The sequence below is a fragment of the Onychomys torridus genome, chromosome 22 (genome assembly GCF_903995425.1).
Source record: "Onychomys torridus chromosome 22, mOncTor1.1, whole genome shotgun sequence".
In the NCBI taxonomy this organism is placed as follows: domain Eukaryota; kingdom Metazoa; phylum Chordata; class Mammalia; order Rodentia; family Cricetidae; genus Onychomys; species Onychomys torridus.
In genome coordinates, this window is record NC_050464.1 from 17973323 (window position 1) to 17988304 (window position 14982).

At 50.2% G+C, this 14982-nt stretch overlaps 1 protein-coding gene across 1 annotated transcript in view; it reads left to right on the forward strand.

The window, feature by feature from the left end:
• The window catches only part of Hip1 (huntingtin interacting protein 1), a 119341-nt gene that overhangs the window by 92423 nt on the left and 11936 nt on the right, over positions 1-14982 (forward strand). Inside the window, exons 9-22 of the mRNA XM_036172374.1 lie at positions 349-524; positions 607-747; positions 1664-1761; positions 3448-3520; positions 4796-4979; positions 6236-6324; positions 7231-7347; positions 8319-8420; positions 8632-8775; positions 9480-9615; positions 10925-11011; positions 11357-11464; positions 11545-11681; positions 13990-14100. Of these exons, the coding sequence (XP_036028267.1) occupies positions 349-524; positions 607-747; positions 1664-1761; positions 3448-3520; positions 4796-4979; positions 6236-6324; positions 7231-7347; positions 8319-8420; positions 8632-8775; positions 9480-9615; positions 10925-11011; positions 11357-11464; positions 11545-11681; positions 13990-14100 (1703 nt within the window). The remainder of the gene's footprint in view (positions 1-348; positions 525-606; positions 748-1663; positions 1762-3447; positions 3521-4795; positions 4980-6235; positions 6325-7230; positions 7348-8318; positions 8421-8631; positions 8776-9479; positions 9616-10924; positions 11012-11356; positions 11465-11544; positions 11682-13989; positions 14101-14982) is intronic.

A 14982-nucleotide genomic window follows, 5' to 3' on the forward strand; every position in this document is an offset into this window, starting at 1 on the left:
ATTCTCACCTCAGTTAAACCTCTAAGGAAACACCCTCACAGACAACACCCGGAAGTGTGTCCCCGTGGTGATTCTAAGTCTGTCAAGTTGTCATCAAGACTGACCGTCTCTGAGACTGTCCAGTCTTCAACAGGATCTGCAGCATTAATTATTCTTTTCTCATCACTGGTGACTGAGAACTCACTGTAAAAGACCTCAGTCTGAAGTACCATTTTTGAAATTTTATTTCCATATATTTGTGTGTGTGTGTGTGTGTGTGTGTGTGTGTGTGTGTGTATGAGAGAGGGGGGGGGAGTGTTGAATCCTGGCGTCATGGAGGGCAGCCCACCACAAGCGTGTGCCTTTAAGGTGGACAGAGGGTGGGAATGCTGGGGAGGTGTGTTCCTTGTGTTCCCGGGACTGGCAGCCAGCCACACCCAGCACCCCTGAGATGCTCGTGTACTCCCAGGTTGAAAGATCTGTTCCAGCGCTCCAGCAACCTGCAGTACTTCAAGCGGCTCATTCAGATCCCCCAGTTGCCTGAGGTGAGTGCACCCGTGAGGGGCTCTGCATGGCTCCAGGGCCTGGCAGGTAAGCATCCTTTAATGGTGTGTCTTGCTTCTCCAGAATCCACCTAACTTCCTACGCGCCTCAGCACTGTCCGAGCACATCAGTCCGGTGGTGGTGATCCCGGCCGAGGTGTCTTCTCCAGACAGTGAGCCTGTCCTGGAGAAGGATGACCTCATGGACATGGATGCCTCCCAGCAGGTACAGGAGCCTTGGGAGAGGAATTTGGCCCTTCCAATTGCCCCTAGAAGAGACAAAAGATGGGAGAGGCTCCTAGCTTGGGTGTATCTGCTCAGACAAGGCCTGCTTGGCTTTAATATTTGGACATGGCGTCTCACTATGTTGCCCATGCTGGTTTCAAATTCCTGGGTTCAAAATCCTCCTGCCTCTGCCTCTAAGATGGGTACAACTATACATGTATGCCAGAGTGCCTAGTTAGGTTCCTCTTTCTCATAAGAAAGTAGGCTGAGCCCCTGTACTCAGCTCCTGGAGTGATCCTAGATAGGTCTCAGCCAAACCAAGAAAACAAAATCCTGAAGCCAAGCATGCCTCTGATCACAGTACCTGGGAGGTAGAAGCAGGAAAAGAAAAATTCGAAGTCAGCTTCCGCCACACAGCACATCATGAGACCCTGTCCCCAAATTACGAAGGGCTGGAGAGTTGGTTCAGCCATTAAGAGCACTTGTTGCTTTTGAAGAGGACCGGGTTTGATTCCCAGCACCCACAAGGTGGCTCACAATCATCTTTAATTGCGCACACTGTCTTCTGACCTCTGTGAGTGCCAGGTAAACACACAGTATACAGACAGACATGCAGGCTAAAAAGTTTTGTTTAAGTACAAAGACAGACAGACAGGAAGGAAGGAAGGAGCCAGGCATGGTAACACACACTTTAATGCCAGTACTCAGGAGGCAGAAGCAGAGGGATATTTCTAAGAGCTTGGGGCCAGCCTGGTCTGTAGAGTAAGTTCCAGGCCAGCCTGAGCTACATTGTGTGCCCGTCTAAAAAAATGAAATAGTTAATTGCATGATAACCTATCCCCCGCATGCACACCCGAACAATTTTCTAGGTCTCTGACTTGTTCTTTGCCCTTCCCCCACCCTGCCAATCACTGCAGAATTTGTTTGACAACAAGTTCGATGACATCTTCGGCAGCTCGTCAAGCAGCGACCCCTTCAATTTCAACAATCAAAATGGTGTGAACAAGGATGAGAAGTGAGTCCGTGCTGGGTGGAAGCCCATGGCCTAGAAATGAAGTTAAGCCCTGGTCTGCCTTACAACCAAGAGGAAGGAATTGTGTGTGTGTGTGTGTGTGTGTGTGTGTGTGTGTGTGTGTGTGTGTGTGTGTATGGGGTGGTAGATATGTACACACATGTGTGTGTTAGTGCACTTGCCTATGTGTGCCTGTGTGGTGGCTAGAGGTTAATGTTGGGTGTCTTCCCTTTTGCTCACCACCGTTTTGTGTGTGTGTGTGTGTGTGTGTGTGTGTGTGTGTGTGTGTGTGTGTGTAGCCATGGAGGCAAGAAATAGGTATTGGATCTTTTTGAGCTATAATTGCAGGGAGTTCTGAATCGCCCAGCATAGGTCCTGGGGACTGAACTTGGTCCTCCACAAGAACAAGTGCTCTTGACTACTGAGCCTTCTCTTTATCTCTCTGGCACAGCACTTCTTTAAGAAAAGAGATTTGTTGTTATATTTGGGTTTTGTTTGTTTGTTTGTTTTGTTTGTTTTGATCATGTATATGTGATGTGGGTCCAGGCGGTGGGGTGGGACATGCCAAGATGTAGTCGTGGAAGTCAGAGAGCTTTCTGGAGTCATTTCTCTCCTTCCAAACTCCGGTTATTGGGCTTGGGAGCACTGGCCTTTACCTCCAGAGCTGCCGCCTCACCCACAGTGAGAAAGAGTTAGGAGTTAGCTCAGTGGTAGAACACTCACTTAGCATGCCTAAGGCCTGGGCTTCAGTCTCCAACTATAGAAAGGGCCAGGACTAGAGAAATGGCTGGGTGGCTGAGAGCCCTTGCTACGTGAAGTTCACTTCCCAGCACCCATGTTAAGTGACTCATAACTGTCTGTAACTCCCGGGGATCCAACACCCTCTTTGAACTCCAAGAGCACCCCACACACATGTACATATACTAACAGACAGAGGCACACACATAAATCTAAAAAATTGTTTTAGTCTCTTAATCCCTCTCCAAATATGACCCCCTTTATCCCAGGTCAGTAACTGTGAACATGTGGGTGTAGGCATAAGGTACCTCATGTTTAAGATACAACCACCCTAGGTATCCTGGGGCTATTAGTTCCAGAATCACCCCCACAGACACACACAGTTACAAAGTTCAGCCACTGTGCAAGACTCCACTATAAGACTGGATACTATATGTCTAGAACCTACATTCCTCCCCTTCTGTACCCTTTAAATCACCTCTTTATATGGACAAAAGTCCATATAAAATACATAAAAATACATAGTCGATCTAGATGCAATTGTTTTTCTCGCCAAGTATTTCCCATCCCCAGTCTGTTGAATGCACAGATCTAGAACCCGCAGATGAGAAAAGGTAACTGTAAAATTTATACTGCAAAGAATCATTATTATCCATGGGGCTAGAGATGTGGCTCCATTTGTAGAGTGCCTGCCTAGCATGCAGAGACCCCTCAGTACCGCACAAACCAGATAAAGTAGCACATGTCCGTAATTCTAGCATGCCAGGGGAAGGGAGGGGAAGAGGGAGAGAGAATCGTCCTCCAATAGATATCTGGTAACAACAAAAAAGTTTTTGTTTAAGAGAATGGCCCCAAATTAACACCAGCCTTCCCCTCATTTTCCAGTCTGTCTGTTTACATGGAGAGGAGGGGTGGGGTGTACTGACTCCAGGCCTGCCCTTCTCTTCTCAGGGACCACTTGATTGAACGCCTCTACAGAGAGATCAGCGGGCTGACAGGACAGCTGGACAGCATGAAGACTGAGGTGCGTGCTAGGATCCGTCCGCCCTTGGGCTTCCCCGACACCTGGCACTCGTCATTGGTCTCCTGATATGATTTGGACCCTGTCCTAAGACATGACAAAGCCAGTGAATTTGGTCATCTCAAAGTCTCAATTAGAATTCATTGTCATGTCATGTGACTTTAGGATGGCAGTTAAGCTGGGGACCCGTGTCCCTGGGAGCCATGGTTCTGGCTTGGCCTTCAGACCGTGATGAGAAAGACCAATTTTTCTCATAAGGGCCTTGAGAAAGCTTGATTTAGCAGCTGGGGCTGTGTGGCTCAATGATCCATGACTTGTCTAAATCTATCGGGGAGGAGCTTGGAGTGTGATAGAGTGCCTGCCTAGAATCCCTCAGTAAGGAGTGGACGATAGGCCTCAGCCAGAGAGGGTCTGCTTAAAATTCACCAGTGATGGCCTAGAAGTGTGGTTCACTTGTAGAGAATGGAGCTAAAATGCCCCTGGAAGGGTCCGGAGGCATGGCTCATTGGTGGAGGGCTTGCCTAGAATCCCTCAGTAAAGGACTGGAGATGGGGGAGGGGGGATTTGAGCAGTTGAGCACCTGCCTAGAATCCCCAAGTGAGGGGCTGGGGTGTGGCTCAGTGGTAGAGCCCCTGCCTAGAATCCCCCAGTGAAGGGCCGGGGTGTGACTCAGTGGTAGAGCCCCTGCCTAGAATCCCCCAGTGAGGGGCTGGGGTGTGGCTCAGTGGTAGAGCACCTGCCTAGAATCCCCACAGTGAGGGGCTGAGGTGTGGCTCAGTGGTAGAGCCCCTGCCCAGAATCCTCCAGTGAGGGGCTGGGGTGTGGCTCAGTGGTAGAGCCCCTGCCTAGAATCCCCCAGTGAGGGGCTGGGGTGTGACTCAATGGTAGAGCCCCTGCCTAGAATCCCCCAGTGAGGGACTGGGGTGTGGCTCAGTGGTAGAGCCCCTCCCTAGAACCCCCAGTGAGGGGCTGGGGTGTGGCTCAGTGGTAGAGCCCCTCCCTAGAACCCCCAGTGAGGGGCTGAGGGTATAGCTCAGCAGTACAGCTACTGGCCTAACATGAATAAGACCCTAGGCTCCCTACCCAGAGCACTGAAACAAAGACAGAAAAAATGTTCTCTGTCGGGTTGGTTGGATCTGTGGGTCAGGAAATTTGAAGATACGGAGATCAACCATAATGGGTCAATGCCACCAAGAGATCAGTCACCCCGGTCCTGCCTGGTGCCCCCACGGGGCAGCCTCACAGGAGCAGGCTCCTTACCCCGGGTGCCCCTCACAGAGCCAGCGGGCCATGCTGCAGCTGAAGGGCCGCGTGAGTGAGCTGGAGGCCGAGCTGGCTGAGCAGCAGCACCTCGGGCGGCAGGCGACGGATGACTGCGAGTTCCTGCGTGCGGAGCTGGATGAGCTGAAGAGGCAGCGAGAAGACACGGAGAAGGCACAGCGCAGCCTGACGGAGATAGAAAGTGAGGGGCTGGGGCTGCGGGTGCGGGCGGGAGCAAGGCGGCTTGGAGCTGCTTCCCATAAGTAAAGCCCGCGGTGCTTGCCCTTGGCCTCGGGTGCAGAGGCGGGTTTGGTGACCCAGCTGGGCCCGCAGTAACCACAGACACAGTGATGATGGGAGCTCCTGTCCCCGGAGTGGGAACTTCTAAGAGAGGAAGCAAGACAGAGACCTCCGGGGGCAAAGCGGACATGAACCTTAAAGCAGGGCTGACGTGAATGCTGTGACTCTTAGTTAGGGTTGCTATTGCTGTGAAGAGACACCATGACCACGGCGACTCAGGGCAAACATTTTTAAAGGGGGGGGGGGTGGGGGCTGGCTTACAGTTGGCGGGTTCAGTCTGTTGTCACCGTGGTGGAGTACAAGCAGACATGGCGCTGGAGCAGGGGGTGAGAGTTAATACACCTTGACTTGCAGGCAACAGGAAGTGGTCTGCCTCACTGGGTGTAGCTTGAGCACAGGAGACCTCAAAGCCCACCCCCACGGGAACACACGTCCTCCAGCAAGACCACACCTAACAGTTCCACTCCCTTTGGGGGTCTTTTTTTTTTTTTTTTTTTCTCAAATTACTGCACTGTTTGTAGGCATCAATCTGCAAAAGAATTTGATTCAGGGGAATGTTTTTCAAAGAAGACAACCTTTATGTCCGGTATAGTACAGGTGTTTTGTTTTACCTGTAATTCCAGAACTCTGGAGGATAAGGCAGGAGGATGATCATAAGGCTAACTTGGGCAAGACCTACTCTCCCAATAAAAACCCCACATTAATTAATTAGATAACATCTAGCTGAATGTGGTGGTAGACAGCTGTAGTCCCAGCATTCAGGAGGATCAGAGGTTTATAGTCATGTTAGTTACATAGCCAGTTTGAGGCCAGCCTGGGCTACATGGGACCATGTCTTTGGGGAAAAAAAAAAAACAAAAAACAAAACAGCACTCAGGAGGAGAAGCAGGTGGATCACTTTAATAAGTTCAAGGCCAGCCTGGTCCACAGAGCGAGTTCCAGGACAGCCTGAGCTGTTACACAGAGAAACCCTGTCGAAGGAAGGAAGGAAGGAAGGAAGGAAGGAAGGAAGGAAGGAAGGAAGGAAGGAAGGAAGGAAGGAAGGAAATCAATAAATAAATAAGGATAAAAACATCTTTAGTGCCCCCAGCTTCCTGGAGGGAAGGTAGGGAGATCCCATCCTGGGCAGAGGCCTCACCTTGGTCTTTCCCAATGCAGGAAAGGCCCAAGCCAACGAACAGCGATATAGCAAGCTAAAAGAGAAGTATAGCGAGCTGGTTCAGAACCATGCCGACCTGCTGCGGAAGGTAGGAACCTGGACCCCTTTAGTCCTCCTGTAAACCCCACATTTCAGGAGAAAGAGTACAGACCTTGGGGTTCCTCCCAGATGCACTCTGTTTACTTATTCCTCGTCTGTGTGTATGAGTGAGCGTGTGTGTGTGTGTGTGTGTGTGTGTGTGTGTGTGTGTGCATGTGCGTGTGTATGTGTGTATGCAGTTGCTTGAGGAGGCCAGAAGAGGGCGTCAGATCTTCTGAAGCTGAAATCGCAGGCAATTGTGAGCCACCCAGCATGGGTGCTGGGAACCAAACCTGGGTCCTTCGAAAGAGCAGAGAGTGCTCTGAAGCACTTAACCATCTCTCCGGCTCTTGCGGTCCCATGTCTTCACCTCAGCTTCTTGAGCTCTCTCTTGTACGCCAGCCACAGTTCAAGTCACCCTTCCTTTGAGCTGGGCATAGTGGAAGACACCTGTAATTCTATCAGAAAGCAGAGGCAAGATCCTGCCCCCCAGAAAATAGTCAGGTTTGGTGGCACATGACTTTAAACCCAGCACTCCAGGGCAGCCAGGACTAAATAGTAAGATCCTACCTCAAAAAATAAATAAGTAAGTATCCTATCTTACACTTGCAATCCCCAAAACTTAGGGAGCAGAGGCAGGAAGATTGCTGTGAGTCTGAGGCTAGCCTGGGCTACACAGTGAATTCCAGGCCAGCCTGGAGAAACACTACACCAGACATCTATGTATTTTTGTAAATTTTGGCAGTCTAACTTCTGAAGGTCGTGGCCTGATTCTGGCTTCCTCTGGGGTAGGAAAAAACTTCTCCTGTGTCTGCTTCCTGAATACTCACAGTCTGATAGAAATTATTGGTACTGGAAGAAAGATGTGAGTTGAGCCTGAGAGATGTCAGCTCAAGATGCTCTTCTCCCCTTTCAGAATGCGGAGGTCACCAAACAGGTGTCTGTGGCCAGGCAAGCCCAGGTGGATTTGGAAAGAGAAAAAAAAGAACTAGAAGATTCCTTTGCACGTGTAAGTGACCAGGCCCAGCGGAAGGTGAGCAGGAGAGGCACTTGGGATGTAGAAGGGAGGTGTCTACCGGAAGTGGACTTTTACTAGTGTTTTATATGTGTGTGTACATATAACAGCATGCGTGTTGAAATCAGAGGACAACATGTGCGTTTAGGTTTGCTTCTCACACCATGTGGGTCTGGGGGCTTGAACTCAGATCATCTAGATCAGCAGCAAGCACCTTTAGCCACTCGACCCCTGCAAAGGGGCTTTGAGGCAGGCATGGATCAGAGGACTTCATCATACGCTCCATGAGTAGTTTCCAGAGGGCCTTTGGAGGCCACTCAGAAGAGCAGGTGCTGGGGACTGGACGTGTTGCTCAATTGGTAGAGTGTTTACCAAGCAGGGTCACCTAGGGAGGCCCTGGGTGACATCCCCAGCACCACATAAACCAGGCATAAACCAGGTGCACGTCTGTAATCCCAGCACTTGGAAGGTGGAGACAGGAGGAACAGAAGTCCAGGGTCTTCCTTGGATGTATAGCATGTTCAAGGCCAGCCTGGGCTATTTAAATACATTATGTGTGTGTGTGTGTGTGTGTGTGTGTGTGTGTGTGTGTGTGTGTGTCATGATTTTTTATGACTGGTAAACTAATCTTCCAAATTACTATGAGAAAAGAAAAGTTGTTGGTGAGGTCTGGGTTATCACCTTCCAGCCTGCCCTTCAACCCAGTGGAGTCACAGTCTCAATCAATAGCTTGGGAACGCCGGGCGGGGGTGGTGCACACCTTTAATCCCAGCACTCGGGAGACAGAGCCAGGTGGATCTCTGTGAGTTCGAGGCCAGCCTGGTCTATAGAGCGAGATCCAGGACAGGCTCCAAAACTTCACAGAGAAACCCTGTCTCGAAAAACCAAAAAAAAAAAAAAAGGCTTGGGCAATGTTTCCATGTGTGTATGTGTGTATTCCTTCTCATGACTCTCCAGCTCACAGTGTTCCTGTTTTGCCTCTGTTTCAGACTCAAGAACAACAGGATGTTCTCGAGAACCTCAAGCATGAACTAGCCACGAGCAGACAAGAGCTACAGGTCCTCCACAGCAACCTGGAAACCTCTGCCCAGGTGAGCCACTCCTCTGTCCAGTGCCTGGGTCCCTCCCGAGAGCCCTCTGGCCCCCAGTGTAACCCACAGTTACTCTTTGAGGCAGCGATAGGCATGTAGACAGGCTACCACCCCCTGCCTTTTGGAGCCAGAAGGTGGATCTGGAGGCCCAGTTGAGGGGGCCGTTTAATTTCCTCAGTTTCTTCCTGTTTCCACATGGTGACCTCTGCAGTCAGAGGCGAAGTGGCTGACACAGATCGCCGAACTGGAGAAGGAAAAGGGCAGCTTGGCAGCTGCCGCCACTCAGAGAGAGCAAGAGTTCTCCACCCTCCGAGACCAGCTGGAAAGCACCCAGACCCGACTGGCCAGTACCCAGGCAAGTAACAGACATCCACTGGGACACCGTGGAAGCCAGAGACAGGTGTGCAGTGAAGGGTTCAAGGCCATTGTGGCTGACGGCAAAGGCTTTCTGTGAACGTAGTTTCTAAAGCCAAGTCTTTTTGTATAAGAAGAGTGTGTGGGCCAAGGCTGTACCTCAGTGGGCAGAGCGTGTGTCCATCATGCACTGGGCCCTGAGTTCAGTCTCCAAACCACATCAACTGAGTTGGTATGCAGGCTCACACCTGTTAATCCCAGCACTCAGGATGTGGAGACAAGAGGATCAGGAGTTCTGGTTACCCTCAGCTCCCTAATACCGAGTTTGAGGCCAACTTGAGATACGGGTCGCTGCCTAATAAAATATGGGCTGGATAGATGGCTCAGAGGCCCCATGCTTGCTGCTCTTCCAGAGGCCCCATGCTAGAAATACTCTGATAGACACAGCCAGAGGTGATAGACACAGCCAGCCGTGTCTTAATGAAGGCTTGTCTTAATGAAGATGACAAGTTAGCACTCCTTGGGAAGTCAGCTGCATGCTACGCTGGGAGTATTGTTTTCTGTGTGGAGCTGACCAGCTTCGATCTCACTAGCACCCCCACGGGAGGCCAGGAATCCCAGTGTGGTCCCTGGTGGATGCCTGCCTTGGGGTTCGGATCGTTGTGGTATGCCCAGCCGACACTCGCCTCCCTGACCTTTTTCTAGGAGTCCATGTGCCGGCAGGTAAAGGACCAGAGGAGAACACTCTTGGCGGGGACCAGGAAGGCTGCGGAGCGTGAGATTCAGGAGGCACTGAGCCAGCTTGAAGAGCCTGCCCTCATCAGCTGCGCGGGGTCCACAGGTAGGCTTCCAGATGCCCACCTGCTGGGCCCAGCTGCCTGGTAACTTCCTGTTGGGGTTGGCTCAGAGGGCCCTCGGCCCAGCCGCCTGCAGGAGCCTCTGAGTCATGCCCGCTCTTCCCATCCTAAGTCAGTTAAATTGGAGAATGCGGCATGCCGCCTGCATGGTTGTGATGTCGAAGCCAGGCAGGTGAGGCACGCACTGCCTCAGCCAGTGTCCCGGTTGTTACCATATCCCTCTGACCGTAGTGCATGACAGAAATGACTTAAGGGAGGAAAGATTCACATGGGCCGGTTCCAGAAGGTTCCGGGCCACAGTGAAGAGGGAGATGTGGCTGTAGGAACGTGTGGTGGAGGCTGTTCATAACATGGTGGACCGTGAGCGGAGAGCAAGGCAGGAAGTAGGCAGGAAGAACCGATTCCCCAGATCTGCCCCCTGTGACCTGCTTCCCCCAAATCGGCTCCACCTCCTACATTTCCATAGCCTCCCCAAATAGCACCAAAACTGGGAAACTAACCAAGCATTGGAATGTGGACTTAGGCTTGAGAAGCAGAGGCAGGAGGATATTTGTGAGTTCTAGAGTCTCAATAAAATAATAATAATAATAATAATAATAATAATAATAATAATATCATGAGCTTTTAAGAGGCACTTGAGGTTCGGAACTTACAGCGTGCCATGCCCCTCTAGTGAGCAGTACCCTAGGACAGTAGTGAAGTGAGAAATAGAGGGGTCGTGGCTTAGTTGGTAGAGTACTTGCCTAGCATGCACGAAGCCCTGGGTTCTAGTTGTAGTACCATGGATGCTAGGTCTGGTGGTACATGCCTGTAATCCCAAAACTTTGAGGAAGGAAGCAGGAAGATTAGAAGTTCAAGGTCATCCTTGAGTTCAAGGCCAGCCTGGATTACCATGAAACCCTGTCTCACAAGAAAGAAAAGCAAGGGGGCTGGAGAGATGATGGCTCAGAGGTTAAGAGTACTGACTAATCTTCCAGAGGTCCTGAGTTCAGCTCCCAGCAACCACATGGTGGCTCACAACCATCTGTAATGAGATCTGGTGGTGCCCTCTTCTGGCCTGCAGGCATATATGCAGGCAGAACACTGTATATATAATAAATAAATAAAATCTGAAAGAAAGAAAGAAAAGCAAATAGATTATGTACATCCCATGAGAACATGGACAGCCAGCAGCCCTCCTATGTAAGAAAAAGCTGATGGGTCAGGGACTCTCAGTGGGTCATCCTGCCCACCCAGCTGCTTATGTAGAACAAATCGTGAGAACTCATGTGCTGACTTCCTGTCTCCCCTCAGATCACCTTCTCTCCAAAGTCAAGGCTGTTTCCAGCTGCCTCGATCAACTGGAAAAGAACCGCAGCCAGTATCTGTCCTGCCCAGAAGGTAAAAGGACCAGAGATCCAGAGGACGCGAGCTCTGTCACTAGGGGCAACCAGGCCAGGTGCAAATATGTACAGATGTCCAACCAGGAGCTGGAGAAATGGCCCCAGGGGTTAAGAGCCTCTTGCAGAGGAACCAGTGCCATCCTCCAACCCCCCCTCACCTCAGGCTGCTCACAGCTGCCTGAAACCCCAGTTCCAAGGGATTTGATGCCCTCTTCTGGCTTCCATGGGTATCTGCATTCTTGAGCACATATCCCCGCACAGACACATACATTAAGTAAAAATGAACCTAAAAAGAAAATGGCGCCACCGCTGGGCCTGAGACCTTACTTCCTGCACCCTGCAGATATCAGTGAGCTTCTGCACTCCGTGACCCTGCTTGCCCACTTGACCAGTGACACCATCATTCAGGGGAGCGCCACCAGCCTCCGGGCCCCACCAGAGCCGGCCGACTGTGAGTATCAGAGCGGAAAGGATGCCCCTGCGAGCCAGGACGACAGGGGGCATTTAAACACCTGTCTCTTCTGTCTCTAGCTCTGACAGAGGCCTGTAGGCAGTATGGCAGGGAAACCCTGGCCTACCTGTCCTCCCTGGAGGAAGAGGAAGCCATGGAGAAAGCTGACGGCACAGCCATGAGGAACTGCCTCCGCAAGATCCAGGCCATTGGAGAGGTATTGCTAGTGATGTGGTTTGCTTTTTGATGTTGTTTGGTTGTCTGAGACAAAGTCTCGTGTAGCCCAGGCTAGCCTCGAACTTTCTATGTAGCCAAGGATGACCCTGAACTCCTCTCCTCTTGCCTCTGTCTCCTGGGATTACAGGTCTAGACCATAATATCTTGTTTATATGGTGCTGGGCATGGAACCCAGGGCTTCATAAGTACTAGACAAGCACTCTATTAACTGAGCCTCTTCTCCAGCCCCGTTTGGTTTTCTGTTTGTCTTTGAGATGGTCTCACATAGACCAGGCTAGCCTAGAACTTGTCATGTATCCAAGAATATCCTGGAATGGCTGATTCTCCTGCATCCACCTCCCACGTACGAGGATTGCAGGCACACACCACCATGCCTACACAGAAAGTCATTTAAAAAAAAAAAGATTTTATTTATTTATTTGTGTGTGTGTGTGTGTGTGTGTGTGTGTGTGTGTGTGTATGTGAGTGCATGTGCACATACATGCCAGTATGTAGATAACTTGCCAAAAGAGGGCATCAAATGTCCTCTATCACTCTGCCTGTTCCTTTGATGCTGGGTCTCAAGAGAGCCCTGAGGTCTCTGCTAACCTGAAAGCCAGCCACCTCCAGACATCCTCTGCCTCTTCCCCACTCAGAACTTGGGATGCGGTCACATGCCAGATGCTGAGCTCTTTATGCCGGTGCTGGGATCTGAACCCCAGAGCTCATGGTTGTGCAGGAAGCCCTCCTACCCACTGAACCATCTCTCCTGCGTATCCACCTGGACTCCAGAAAGAGCTGGGGCTGAGAGTCACTGACATCTTTGTATTTAGAGACAGGATCTCACCGTGTAGCCCAGGCTGCTCATGTATTTACAGGCCCACTGCCTCAGCCTCTCATGGGCTAAGATTGCAGGCTGATACCAACACACACATAAGTCCGTCCCCAGAAGGACTTTCTAGCTGTGTTTAACTCACTGGCCTGCTGAAGGCATGTTTTATCACGGTCAAAGAAGGGGATGAGTACAGTTGATGCCCATGACTACAGAGTTTGGGCCTTTATTAGTTTAGTTTCTTGTTGCTGTTATGAACACCTGCAAAAGCAGCTGAAGGAAGGGTTTGTTTTAGCTCACAGTTTGAGGCTTTGGAGGAGAAGGCATGGAGGCAGAGCACCAGGGAGCTACCCACATCGCATCCACCATCAGGAGGCAGAGAGCGATGGATGCTGGTGCTCAGCTTGTTTTCTCCTTTTTATTAAGCCCAAACCCCAAGCCCATAGAATGGTCCCACTCACATTCAAGTGGGTCTTCCCAACTGAGTTAACCCAATCTAGAAACTCCCTCACAGACATGCCAAGAGGTCTGTTTCCATGGCAATTCCAAGTCCCGTCAAGTTGTCAATCAAGGTGAACCATCCTAGGGCCACAATAACTGTAGTGAATGGCTATGTAGGGTTGTGGGCTGGTGGCCTCCCACGTGGACATGGTTGTGAAATATGCAGAGAAGGGAGGAACATGAGGTTTCATGTTGTTTCATTTTACTCTTTGGTTCTTTATCCTTTGGGGGACTGGCCATTCAACTCTCAAATAAATACACAGAAACTTATTCTTATTTATAAATGCCTGGTCTTAGCTTGGCTTGTCTCTAGACAGCTTTTCTTAACTTAATTATTCCAGTCTACCTTTGGCCTCTGGGCTTCTTACTTTCTTTTTTTTAATTTTTTTTTAATTTAATTTTTTTTTTTTTTTTTATGTGGAGCTGAGGATCGAACCCAGGGCCTTGCGCTTGCTAGGCAAGCTCTCTACCACTGAGCTAAATCCCCAACCCCGCTTCTTACTTTCTTACTCCATTGCTAGTTGTGTAGCTGGGTGGCTGGCCCCTTGAGTCCTTCTCTCCTCCTCCTCTTCTTGCTTCTTAATCTTCTCTTCCCAGATTTTTCCTCCTATTTATTCTCTCTGCCTGCCAGCCCCATATATCCTTTCTCATGCCTCTTTATTAGACCAATCGGGTGTTTTCGACAGGCAAAGTCACGCAGCTTCACAGAGTTAAACAAATGCAACATAAAAGAATGCAACACATCTTTGTATCATTTAAAAAAAAATGTTTCACAGCATAAAAGGATGTAATATATCTTTAACTAAAATTCTATAACAGTTCCAACATTCACATCATGGAAAGTTTCAGGTGGAGTCTGTGACAGAGCCTGCCTCCCATGCCTTACAGAAGGTTCCCATGATAGGGCCAAGAGAAAGCTAAGAGAAGACCAAGTGTCTTTTTAACCTCTGTGATACTTTTTACCTTCTGCTCACAGGACCTGCTGCCCAGGGGCCTGGACATCAAACAGGAAGAGCTGGGTGACCTTGTGGACAAGGAGATGGCTGCCACTTCGGCTGCCATTGAAGCTGCCACCGCCCGGATAGAGGTGAGAGGATTGTGTAGGATTTCCCACAGCAACAGTTCCCTCAGTTCCCTCAGGCAGTGCTGGGCCTCGGGAATGTCTTAGGCAAAACTGCCAAGTGTGATGGTGCAAACCTGTGATCTCAGCCCTTGGGAGGTGGGAGCAGGAGGTTCATGAATTCAAGGTGCTCTTGAAGGCAGCCTGGGCTGTGTGAGATATTGCCTCAAAAAGAAAAAGGAGAGAAAGAGAAAAGAACACAAAACCAAAGGCCAAGGTCACTGCCTCAGTGAGGAGATGGAAACGGGGCCCTTACAAAGAAAGATGAGGAGTTTCCTTCAGGGTAGGGCATTTTGGTGTCAGGCCACCTGGGGTTCAGTTTTCAGGCAGCCTGATAGTTACATGACTTACGTGAGTTACGTCCCCTGGCTGAGACTTAGATCCTGTTTCTATAGGACGGCCATTGATTTAGCTTCATTTCTGTTGCTGTTACAAAACATCTTAACAAAAAGCTGCTTAGGGGAGAAGGGTCTGTTTTTGCTTACAGTTTGAGGGTACCGAGAAGTCACATGGCAGAAGCTGGAAGCAGCTCATCACATCCCATCTGCAGTCAAGAGCAGAAGGCATTAATGCATATGTGTTCTCTTGCTTGCTTGTGCTCAACTTGATTTCTCCACTCTTTTTTTTTTTCCAGAGCAGAGTGGGGGGGGGGGGGGCAGTGGTTTGAGACAGGGTTCCTCTGTGTAGTCCTTCCTGTCCTGGAACTCACAGAAATCCACCTGCCTCTCCCTCCTGAGTCCTGGGATTAAAGGCATGCCCCAACACTGCCCGGTGATTTCTCTACTCTTAATGAAGTTCAGGATCCCCTGTCTAGGGAATGGTGTTGCCCACAGTGGGCCAGATCTCCCC